Here is a 12,423-nt window from a genome sequence, read left to right on the forward strand (position 1 = left end):
GTTGATAATAAATGACAACAAATACACTATCTTGATGAGATGACAAAGATGGCTTCTATGAAGTCTGCGACGAACGAGGAAGGTCGTAAAATTTTATGGGATTTTTATGGCCGGTTGTTGTTGAGGCTCGTCAGTGAGTACGCGCCTTATGCTTGCTGTAAATCCACAGCTTTTATTTTATAAACAAGACATTGTTCTTTTTATTTTCTAGTAGGCGCTATTGCCAAATCGTAAACTAGGAACGAAACTATTTAAATTTCAAAACCTCATATTTAAAGAATGATTTTAGAATAGTTTCCGCGGTGAATTTGAAAAATTAATGAATGAAACTCATAATTATTCAGCATATGCTGTGATAACCCAAATTGGGGAGAATTCCCCATTCCGGGTCAAGCCTCACAAAGCCCGACTCGGCCAAAACAAACGTTCTGGACCTGTTTCAACTCCGAAAGAATCCCCCGTTCCGCATTTCCCCCACCACGAGGAAGCCACGACAAAAACGGCACGTGTACTCTGTGGGACGGACCCGAACCGGAGCATATTCCGATAGCCTGGTTCGGCGATATACAACCCCCGAGCGAAGATTCCAAGAAAATGATCGAAAAAAATCGATGAAAAGACTTTTCTGACCGTTTTCTGACAAATTTCTCAAGCCTCTATTGGTTATTTTCGATTTGTCCTCAGAGTCGAGAGTTTTACATGGCACACTCCGTTCATATGATTACCAGATGTCCGAACCAAATGACATTTGACAGCTGACAATTGAAACATAACCTTATTCTGACGGAAGCCGTCATCAGTACTTCTAACATTTGAATTGATTGAACGACCACCTCTCCAACAACTCGACTAACTCGAGTTTCACAATACGCGTCTCTCCCTCCCCGATGGAGGGTCGTCTCCCACATCAACCCCGCTGACGTAACGAACCGGTCGCCATGGCTACGGGACGCAACATCGTTCGCGTCTGCCGTGTTTATGCGTCAGATGTTCCGGACGGCGAGGAGAGAGACATTTTATCGAAAAATACTCCGCTTAGTCGAGAGAGCCGCCCCCCTCCCGGCCGCATTCAAGGCAGACCTGACGGGTTGCGAGCGAGGGGTTCCCCTGACCTTCCTTTCATCTGCTTCCGCCCCCCCCTCAGCCGATAAAGCCGCCGGCGCTTCGGAATGCCTGGGTTTTTTAGGGGGTTACACTTGCTAGTCCGGGATGATTTAGGGTGTCGGTTCGCTATTGTATTACCCGTTGCCAGCGGGGATGCCAGCCTTTGTTATACGGGTAGCGTTCAATTGCCGGGGTTAACCGGGTGGGTTTGTGTTTAATGCGAGGACACGTCGAAAGTTTCTTATACACCCCGTTTAATTGTGTTATTGTTGAGGAATGGGGGAAGAAGACTGCAAATGATGAAAAAGACAAATAATTCACGGGATATATTGAATGCTAGTAGGCAGTATTTATGATCCCATAGCGCCACCTGACAAGAAACTGTCCCACTAAATATCCTCTCTGCGCTCCCTAGATTGAAGATAGTTTTGACAACAAACAGCTGCCTCGAAAATTGAAGTTACGTCTGAAGTCATCCATATAAAGCACTTTCAATAGTTATAGAAAGTCAGAAAGAGTTCTGTCAACTGTCATTGTCAGTGTGACATCTTCTCGATGACACATGATCGAAGAACTGCAGTAAGTACCAGATTAAAGCTGGATAGGCTTAAATTAAACCATCATTTGATTGAACTTCAACGTTCGTCATTAAGTCACCTAACATTCCAGTCATGCCTCAGCTGGCTCAGTTGACACCGATCACAGAACGCAGTGGGTTCTTCTTCTTCAATATTGTCAGGCGCCACCTGACAAGCAACTGTCCAACTAAATTTCTTCTCTGCGCTCACTAGATTGAAGATAGTTTTGGCAGGCAACATCCTGCTCGAAAATTGAAATTACGTCTGAAGTCATTCATATAAAGCACTTTTAATAGTCACAGCAAGTCAGAAAGAGTTCTGTCAACTGTCAATGTCAGGGTGACATCTTCTCGAAGACACATGATCGAAGAACTGCAACAAGTACCAGATTAAAGCTGGATCGGCTCAAATTAACCATCATTTGATTGAACTTCAACGTTCGTCATTAAGTCACCTAACATTCCATTCATGCCTCAGCTGGCTCAGTTGACACCGATCACAGAGCGCAGTGGGTTCTCCTTCAATATTATCAGGCGCCACCTGACAAGCAACTGTCCAACTAAATTTCCTCTCTGCGCTCACTAGATTGAAGATAGTTTTGGCATCCAACAGCTGCCTCGAAAATTGAAGTTACGTCTGAAGTCATCCATATAAAGCACTTTCAATAGTTGTAAAAAGTCAGAAAGAGTTCTGTCAACTGTCATTGTCAGTGTGACATCTTCTCGATGACACATGATCGAAGAACTGCAGTAAGTACCAGAGTAAAGCTGGATAGGCTCAAATCAACCATCATTTGATTGAACTTCAACGTTCGTCATTAAGTCACCTAACATTCCATTCATGCCTCAGCTGGCTCAGTTGACACCGATCACAGAGCGCAGTGGGTTCTTCTTCTTCAATATTGTCAGGCCCAACTGACAAGCAACTGTCCAACTAAATTTCCTCTCTGCGCTCACTAAATTGAAGATAGTTTTGGCAGCCGACATACTCCTCGAAAATTGAAATTACGTCTGAAGTCATCCGTATAAAGCACTTTCAATAGTTATAGAAAGTCAGAAAGAGTTCTGTCAACCGTCATTGTCAGTGTGACATCTTCTCGATGACACATGATCGAAGAACTGCAGTAAGTACCAGATTAAAGCTGGCTAGGCTTAAATTAACCATCATTTGATTGAATTTCAACGTTCGTCATTAAGACACCCAACATTCCATTAATGCCTCAGCTGGCTCAGTTGACACCGATCACAGAGCGCAGTGGGTTCTTCTTCTTTACCACAATGTGTCTGGAAGCTGGCCTACTAGTTCTAATCTGATGTATATTCGAACGAATTGCTTCTGTAGAAGTAGAAAGATAATCCCAAAAGTGGAAATTCGATGTTTTCCCGACGAAACCGAGCTCATAACGGCAGACGTTGAATTTCATCCAACCATGATGCGACAACTAATTTCTCAGTTGACCGCTTTAAGCTTCGAATAAGGGCCTAATTAGAGACATTTTCGAGGTGACACCCTCAAGCGAGCATTCTCTCCTGAATAATGCCGCGCATTGATGGGAAAACTTCCGGGATGGAGTTCTGAAGTAATCCCATTTATTTGCGGCGAATGTTTTCCCCGCAGTTCGTATATACCGTCGGAGATTACACGGACCCCGGATACTGCTCGGCTCAATTTTGAACTGGAACGGTTCAAACTTGAGTGCAATTCCGAAAGCCTTTCTTATCCCTTCGTTTAGATTTTGGCATTTTTCGAAAATCGCAAATTTCCATCTTCAATATCTTCCGATATATTCCCCTGATTCAGCTGGGATTTCCGGTTCTGTTATTAACGTTGCCAAAGCTTCCACAAAAACTCTATTTCGAAAATCTCGATTTTTTATGAAAAAAGGGAGGACGACCTTCGAAAAATCCCGAAAAAGATGGGTTCGGTTAAAAATTCCTCAAGACCGAACGGTTTCGCCGAGATGGATTAAATTCTCAGATTTTCAACTAGAAGAGTTGCTCTTTCAGAATATGTATCCTTTTCACCTTTACGATAATACTTCTGGGAGAATTGACAACCAAAAGACGTCTTCCCCCAAAATAAAAATTAACCTGTCTCCTGTCTGGGAGTTTTCCTACTGTACTGTCTTACATGGGCCACCTAGTATAATTAAACGTTTCTACATCAATTCTAGCGATGTAAATCCGGCCTCTACGTCGCGGGGTGTAGTCGAGTCACAGATAACAGTGCAGTCGACAAATCTAGAAGGGGCGTAGGTACGATAGGAGAACCCCGACGAACATCTCGTTTCATGCCTCGCCTCTTCCTGGGATATCCCGCCCTGGTGACGTTCCCGTCTGTCCCTCGGAGCCGTATCGATCCGACCTGCATCGCCCAGATTCGTCCCTGGCCCCGTTTCTCGAGAACTTCGCAAACTTCGCCCCAACCCCCCGGAGGAGGTTGTCGATATCAATTTTAAGTTGCAACTCCCGTTCTCCTTAATTAGTCTCTAGTTCCCAAGTTCTCAATGGTAACGGGAGACGCGCCGATGCCGGCCACAAACTGCGAAAATATCCGCGGAACTTTCGGAGAAAGTACACAAAGTTAGAGGGGATCGGTAATAATTGATATTACGAATTTGGTACTTTGGAAAGTTTTCGATTCGGTTCGGGAAGTCGTGAAGGAGCGGATTAATCCTAAAGGGTTCGATGTTAAGACGAGGAAACAAGAAATAGAAGAAAACGTGATTTAGTTTTTAGTTTTTCGAGGAAACTAGCCGATTCAAGTTAACAAATGCGATCTCAAAGCCTAACCTACTCATCGCGCTTGTCAAGTTCGCCACCAGGTGGCTCGAAGAAGAACTCGAGTTGTCAAGAATAAGAAGAACACTCTATGTTCACAACCACCGTCCACAAGACGTTTTCTATCTATGATCAAACCATAGAGAACTCCCACCGTACACAGAAACCACAGACAACAGAAACAAGAAACAACCTTCTATGATCTGTGGAACATAGATATGATCATAGACAAAGGATCTATGGATCTATGGATATGAAACTATGAAATAACCTAAAAGGAAAAAAAAATTACGTAACATAATATAAAGATTATTTCTTTAAAAATTCTCCAACCGTTAACCACAGTAGATTGCAGTATATTTCTGTTAATGTTTCCGTTTCCCATAACCGACATTCAAAATTTTCTTCATACGAACGAAACTCAAAAACTTGAACTAACGAATGCCATCCCATCCCAAATCGATTACGAGATGAAAATAAATGCCACATTATTCATTTCACACGCAAACATTAAGTATACACAGCAATTATCAGAAAAATATGGCAATTCACTCACATTGACGAATAAAAATCTTGCTTATCCGCTCTGTGTCCATCGATGGCTAAAGTTGGAAATGATTTCAGAGAGATCCTTTAGAAGCCCAGCCCCAAAAGGGGCAAGACTTTTACCCTAAGACTCATCCATCATTTCTTTTCTTCGACTTTAAAGTCACCTTGGTACACAACATTCCTCCTGTAATGAAAAATTCAAGTTCACTTAGTTGACCTACTTTAGCGTCTATCATTTTTCCAGAAATCGAGCTATGCAACATTTTCTACGATAAATTCAACAAAGCCCATATTCGAATTCACCAATATTCAAAATTACTCACATGTAGGAGCCGATTGTTGTGGAAAATAAATAATCAGAATGCAGAACACTTCAGAAGTCATTTTTGGGAACGCCGAAATTGTTTCATAAAATGGCGTACGTTGAGAATGTTTCAAATTTTCAAGTCCTCCTTGGAACGCAAGAACGAAAAATTGACCACTGCGCATAAAATGACATCGCAGCCGATCGCTGTGATTCGATTTGAACTCTTACCTTTGTCGACAGTTTTCGAAACAGGAAATTAATGCGGCAATCTGTTTTCATTCTCAAATCTTCCCATGGAATGATTCATTAGACGAGTCTTCAGGAAAGTTACGAATTAAATTCTTATGATTCATACTTCACCTCCACATTTACGTGTTCACAATTATTTTCGTTCAATCTATGCCATCACATTATTCTGTGCGTAATCACAGACGCTTTTTGTAAAAGTACAGATCAGAAACACAGAAACGGAACCACAGATAATAGAGGCTTGAAAAATAACTAGCAATAATTTTAAATGAAAGTTTTTGTTATTTTCAAATGAAAATCATTGTGGAGAAATTATTCACTTATAACGTTGGTTCAAAAATATTCGTCTTCAAGTAAATTATATTTTTTTGTAGGTGGATATTCTATGTTTTACTTTGAAATTCTTTGATTTTATACTGGTTTCGATAAAAAAATTAAGTTATGTCTGATTGTGTGAAAATCTGCTACCGTTGATTGAAGTACCAATACTTCTATCAACGCTGGTACTTCTACTTTATGAAGAGGTTCAATCATGACGAAAATCATGCTGCAGAACAGTGATTATACGATAACTTAGCACTTGTATCTTCAAAATTCCACTTGGAGACGAATTTCCACCAAAAATTATATCAATTCACCCACCTTGATGAATAAATCTTGCTATTCGCTCTTTGTCCATCGATGAGAATACGGTTGGAAAACATTTCAGGGGGCTCTAAAACCAAAGCATCATTTTTTCTTCGACTCCAACGTCACCTTGGTTCCCAAAGTTCTTCCTGTGGTGAAAAATTCAAGTTTACACGCTTTACATATCAGATGGCAATAAATATCCGTGAAAAAATTCTTCCTGAAATCGAAATACTCAACATTTCCTACCAGAAATTCAAAATATGATATCTTCGAATGCGCCAATCGATCTATATAACTTCAAAATTACTCACTCGTGGGAATAAATCATTCTGGAAGTTCTTCAAGATACAAAACACTTCAGAACTAATTTTAGGGGACGCTAAACAAACGTTAAAATGGCGCCGATCAGAAAACTTTTCAAATTTTCCAGTCGCCTTTGGAAACGCAGAAACGAAAAACTGACCCTCGCGCATGAGCTGAAATCGCAGCAGGTCGCTATGTTTGATTTGAACCCTTACCTTTGTCGACAATTTTAGAGACGGGAAATTGATGTGGCACCTGTTTTCATCTTCAAATCATCGCAGGGGAGCTTTATTGAACCAGTCTTCAGCATCAGATACGGATCAAATTCGTATTTATACAAGTTTTTCACTCACATTCTCGTGAACCGGCATCTGCATTATTATACGACTCGGTGATTATCTATGACTTTGTCGAATCACAGAAGACGGGGTTTTGTGGATGTGAAGTTCACAAATAATGAACCATAGATCACAAGGATTTGTATATTGTTAATGAAAAAATTTCAGTAATATACAGGGACGGTTTAGATGCTTTTTATGGGTCGATTTACCTCATATGAATGAAAGCATGAAAGAAATTATATAATTCATACTTTTTTCACTCTGAATTAGATCGTGAAATTCAATTTCTTGAATGCTCTATTCTATGAATTTTAGGCCCAGAGTGAGTGGAGTGACTACACTTTTACGAGGTTTGAAAAAAGAGCATTTTCATCGTTCAAAAACGAGTTTAGGCTTCAATTAATGTTCTGGAGTAAAATAAAGGCAAAATATACTTAAAGTTAGTTTATTTTACAAACTATCAACAAATAATGTCACTGATTTTTACACAAGTTAGGGTACATTACAAAAATCACAAAATTTTACCGAATGCAATTACATCTCAATTTTCGAGAAAACTAAAATTATAACTCCGCCAGACGAAATGGTCAAACCTTAATTTTCACTATGGCATGGTATAAAAGTAGACCAACCAAACATCAATTAAACTTGAAACTTTTGACTGCGAAACAACATGAATTATAGATTCAGAATAATTCATCGATTCTCCCTGTTTTTCTTCAATTTTCTCGATTACAACGAAAAGGAACGAAAATTCCTCACTACAACTCAAATTCTCGTGTAGATTAAACGAAAAGTATAATATAAATACAAACATTTTTATAGTATACCTTTCAGTTGAATGACAAAGAATTTTCAAAAGTAAGGACCGACTCAATCAAATATTTCCAGTAGATACGAAAGATTCCTTGAAATTAAAAGAAAGTACGGGTATTTACAAATAATAATTATCTACAATATTTAAAAGAGATAAAATAATCGGTTGAACTTTTGATTAACCAACAGCCAAAAACGAATCGAATAAACAAGTTTACAAAGAGCATGACGAAAGACAACACATCAACTAAATCGACAGTTGTATCTTTTTTTCCTAAAACCTTTCGAAGTTAAGATTGAAACAATACTAGAAGTGAGACTCTTTCACTCTTCATCTCATCCGCATTTTTAATTTCTCGTAATCCTAAATGCGATCTTATTATTTTTTTTTTATTTGAAGCCCTCTTAGTGTCGACACCACGCAATCAACCTCGTCTTCAGCATTCTTTCCATTTTTCCCTTTCTCTCTCTCTCTTTCACAACGCATTCTCTCGTTTTGTTTGGGGGACGCGGGCTTTTTGAATTTATACAAGATAATTTTTGTTTGACGGCGCGTGGCGCGAACTAGAACTGGAACCCGCCCATCGGTACCGATTGGTCGGAGCTGAAGTGGTACTGTTGCTGTTCCGGGTCCACGGAGGGCGCCACGTTCGCGTCCTCCTCGTCCGTGCCGAAGAAATGCTCGATGATGTCGAAGGCCTTCTGGTAAACTTCGATGTTTTCGTGCGACTGCAAGAACTCGATTTTGTCCAGGCCTGGAAGAAACAAGGTTAAAAGTAGATCCACCCCACGAGCGTTAAAACGCCAAAAATATACCACAGAATTTTTTGACAGGGATAAACTACCGAAACATTTTCCTGATTTGAACCATAGAAATGTAGGATTTTTGACAGCTCCGGTTGAGAACGTTGACAAGCGCTCAAAAGCTCCCCTCCCTACGTACTTTCTCCCCAGTTTTTTTTTCCTGTCGATTTCGAGCAATGACAAACGCGCAACTCCCCCCCACTTACCGTAACATTCTTCGATGAGCACCGCGTAAGGGTTCTGTCCCATGTGATTCTTCGCGTCCTGTTCGCCCAGTCTGAGTATGTTCTCCAGACCGTTCAGCGCCACCTGAACGATCTTGGTATCGAGTATGGTCAACAGGTCGCAGAGCGGGCCGATGCATCCCTGATCGACCAGGTAGCGGATCTGTTCGGGCGTGCCGCCCGATGTCGCGTTCGTTATAGCCCAAGCCGCCTCTTTCCTCGTCTTGAATTCGGCCGATTTCAGGATTTCTATCAACGCGGGGAATATGTTGGCTTCTATAACGGCCTGAAAGGGAAGATAGTATTGGTGACAGATGTCGCCTGTCAAAAATGACAGATGACAGCTGTCACTTGTCAAAAATGACAGATGACAGCTGTCATCTGTCAAAAATGACAAATGACAGCTGTCACCTGTCAAAAGTGACAGATGACTGTCAAAAAAAGGGAAATGTATCGAACCTGTATCTGCTGTCTGTTTCCGGCCGTTATGTTGCTTATCGTCCAACAGGTCTCTTTCCTGATGGACTCTTTGGGGGACGAGAGCAAGTGATACAGACAGGGCAACGCCGAACAGTTTAGGATCAGCTGGGTCTGGATGTCGTCGCCCGTTACGATGTTGCCAACGGCCCTGAGGGCGGCCGATACCACGTTGGATTCCTGGTGCATGAGAAGCTCCACCAGCCTTCTAGACACGCCGGCGTCGATGACTGCCTGCAAGATAAAATCGGAGCGCGATACAGACCCCGAACGGACGGTCGACTACGATTCCTCTCGTGAAATGCGCGTTTTCATCATTTGCCAATTCGATTTTTTGGAAAAAATGGCCGGAAATCGCCCAGACGATCGAAAATAGTCAGAAATACGTTTTAACCTAAAAAACATGACAGATGACAGTTCTATGACAGATGACAGCAGACGTTGTCACTTGTATGTAATTGGCTTCTTCATTGAATCATTTTTGAAATTACTCATCGAACACTAAATTTTTCAGGAAATACCAATATGCTCATCTTTTCGACAAAGCTTAATGAACGAGAGTGGCAAATGAGAAAAAAATCTGCATTAAATGGGAGAAACCTACTTTGTTTTAAAATATTCTGCTCATAGGTTTTTATTTATAACAAAGAAATTAATGTTCGGATGCACAACACCTGTCGATATAAATACTTTTTATCGAACTCATGCTTCAATTTTTAAGGTGTTAACCATTATTTAAACCCTTTATAACCCCATTCACTAACTAAATTGATTAGTCGACCGATAATTATGTGAATAATTTCGATCAAACTGAAATCGTAATCCAAAATTCGAAGGTCAAGTAATTCCCCAACCTAACCTTAATAACCTCAATCACTAAGTTATCCAATAATTGTCAATCACATGAGAATTATCCAGTGGACAAATTCAATAAGGTCTAAATATCTTCATGATGCACGATCCATTCTCATATTAGTCTAAAAACCATTTCCGAGATAAACTAAGAGTTAAATGACTAGCAATTACCCAAAAACTGATGCTACATCCATGAACTGATAAAAATTTCTTTTTGCGTTACCTGAACTTTGTCAAAGGGTCTATCGGATAGTACCTGAATTCTTTCATTAGGTCCATCAGACAGTACCTGAATTTTTTCATTGGGTCCATCGGATAGATAACTGAGGGCCCAACAAGCGTCGGCCAAAACATCAGCATCGGTGTGAAATAACAGACGTGCTAATACTGGAAGACCAGGGGACACTTTCGAAAACTCAACGGGTGGATTCTTGCCCCTACACAGGTTGGAGAGGGCCCAAACAGCGTTCCTAGTCATTGTGAGCCGATTCGACTTACCCAATAATCTAAAAGTTTTCAACGTTCATCCTGATAAGGGAAACTTCTAAAAGTAAACACTTACTGCAATAAGGGTGGTAATATTCCTGCATCCAAAACATGATCTCTACATTCTGGAGAATCACCTGCAATGTTTCCAAGTGCCCACACTGCTTGTTCCTGTTAAAAATAAATATACTTCACAAATTTTATACCTAAGTCCACTGAAACAGATTCTGTTCGAAAAAAAATCCTTCAGAGGCGCAAACAAACGCCTATTAAACAAAATTATGGAGTAAAACATATTTCAAGTCATCATAAGGCGACAAACCTGTACATCCTCATGTTCACTTCCCAATAGGGCTATAAAAATAGGAACAGCTCCAGCCTCAATGACAATCCGAGTCTGTTGAGATGTACCGGAGGCTATGTTGGTCAACGCCCAAGCTGCCTCGAACTGAATAGTACTGTTTCCAGTATTTTTCAAGAACTCTACGAATTTAGGCACCATCCCTGTCTTAATAACTTCCTCGATAGGAGGATGAGGTTCTCTACTCAATAGTTTACGGAATTTTTGAGTGGCTTGTAACTGTTCATTCTCATCTTGACTGAACAACTGCTGGATCATCTCCTGGGTAATTGGAATACCACCCAGACCTGTTGAATCAACTTCCACCTAGAAGTTAACATCAATATATGAGTTTAAATTGGTTCATGTTCCCTCAACAAATATTAATCACCTGGAAAGTTTCCATGTCATCTGGAACCAACTGATTTAAGTTCACATTTCGTCTTTTATTCAATTGTTGTTCTCTTTTTTGCTTTCTAAGTTGAACACCTTCTTCTTCCCTCCTCCTACGGAGCTCCACACTATCAAGTGCTGCATTTTTGTAGCGGTGTTTATGAGCTGAGCTAGACATCTGAAAATTCATTTCGAGAATAGGCCTCAAACTTAGCAAATGAATTAAGGTTAACAAGAGCCGAAATTCAAATTTCATCAGTCATACTCCTACCAACAAATTTGAGATTTGCATTATAATAAGCTAGACTTTCTGGAAAATGCCCTTTCCGCCATACTCACCTCAACAATCGACTCTTTAAGACCGACTTTCTAATGAGATGAAAGGAAATTTGGGATGAAAGTAAATCTGGTCAAACAGTGGCAATCGTTTGAAAGATTTATGAATCAAGGGAACCTATCTAATTTCATGAAGGCCAATTGACAGACGTCTGAGCTTGGCACACGCGATAATTTGCACAATTACTCACCTTTAGGTATTATTGCGAACTGAAGCGATACTCTTTCTTTCAAATATGTTAATACCCTTCCTGTAGTTTACTAATTTAATTTCTTCAACTACTTTAACTAAAAAATATCTCCAAAATTATGTCTACGAAATATTTTTACCAAATCAAGTTTCAGATTTCCATAGAAAAGGGGAGGTAGCTTGACAGAACATAGACGGTGTCATAGAATAGTAGGTTTCATAGAAGAAATAATAAGTTTGTTTCGTATTTTTTTCCAAATTAATCAATTTCCCTCAAAACCTCGGGTCATTCTTATTCTCTATAACTTAAACAGTGCATAATATATGTCTGATCGTGACAAAAAAAGAAGAAAATGATAATCTCCTTCACAATGCCATCTATCAGCAAAGAGGAACTTCCTCTTTGCTATCAGTCAGAAACCTCTAAAATCTATACTTTACTGTGGTGCATGCGCTGAATGATGATTCCCAAACATCGTGGCGCTGGGATGCCAAATCGACATGATTTTCTTCTAAAGCGTGACATTTCACATGATCTCTGAATTTTGAAATGTGTTTTTGATTCAATTTCCGACTCCTTTCATGAAAAAATGCGATTTGAATCCCGTAATAATCTTAACTCTTATTCTTGTTACACTAAGTTTTGTCCAACACTAATCAA

At 40.1% G+C, this 12,423-nt stretch overlaps 1 protein-coding gene and 1 long non-coding RNA gene across 7 annotated transcripts in view; both read right to left on the minus strand.

Annotated features, from left to right (window-relative positions):
* LOC123318842 overlaps positions 1-6,863 on the minus strand; it is a 50,025-nt gene extending 43,162 nt beyond the window's left edge. Inside the window, exons 1-3 of one of the 3 annotated variants that reach the window (XR_006538405.1) lie at positions 6,716-6,863; positions 6,210-6,343; positions 5,019-5,195 (exon numbers count right to left, since the gene is read on the minus strand). This is a non-coding gene — a long non-coding RNA (uncharacterized LOC123318842). Of the gene's footprint in view, positions 1-5,018; positions 5,196-5,546; positions 5,692-6,209; positions 6,344-6,508; positions 6,604-6,715 lie in introns of those variants that run through there. The other 2 variants (XR_006538407.1, XR_006538406.1) reach the window with 2 other exon arrangements.
* Positions 6,864-7,270: 407 nt separating this feature from the next.
* Positions 7,271-11,951, minus strand: LOC123318794 (importin subunit alpha-7). Of its 4 annotated transcripts, none has more exons than XM_044905536.1 (8): positions 11,764-11,951; positions 11,235-11,414; positions 10,826-11,170; positions 10,580-10,674; positions 10,241-10,523; positions 9,145-9,396; positions 8,668-8,971; positions 7,271-8,412 (listed from the first exon to the last, which is right to left on the minus strand). In XM_044905536.1, the coding sequence occupies exons 2-8, from the start codon at positions 11,412-11,414 to the stop codon at positions 8,222-8,224; spliced, it is 1,650 nt and encodes a 549-aa protein (XP_044761471.1). In that variant the 5' UTR covers positions 11,764-11,951; the 3' UTR covers positions 7,271-8,221. The 4 variants fall into 4 exon arrangements, with proteins under 4 accessions (XP_044761471.1, XP_044761474.1, XP_044761473.1 ...); XM_044905539.1 differs by having other exon boundaries at positions 10,307-10,523; positions 11,764-11,950; XM_044905538.1 differs by having other exon boundaries at positions 10,274-10,523; positions 11,764-11,950.
* Between the last annotated feature and the right edge of the window lie 472 nt (positions 11,952-12,423).

Source organism: Coccinella septempunctata, chromosome 8 (genome assembly GCF_907165205.1).
Source record: "Coccinella septempunctata chromosome 8, icCocSept1.1, whole genome shotgun sequence".
Lineage (NCBI taxonomy): Eukaryota > Metazoa > Arthropoda > Insecta > Coleoptera > Coccinellidae > Coccinella > Coccinella septempunctata.

Bases quoted from the DNA above. Each gene is read 5' to 3' on its own strand.
- LOC123318794 (XM_044905536.1), bottom strand. From the start codon at position 11,414: ATGTCTAGCTCAGCTCATAAACACCGCTACAAAAATGCAGCACTTGAT. The intron at 9,397-10,240 runs GTAACGCAAAAA...TTTATCTTGCAG, and splicing joins GACCCTTTGACAAAGTTCAG to GCAGTCATCGACGCCGGCGT. The intron at 8,413-8,667 runs GTAAGTGGGGGG...TGTTTCTTCCAG, and splicing joins GCTCATCGAAGAATGTTACG to GCCTGGACAAAATCGAGTTC.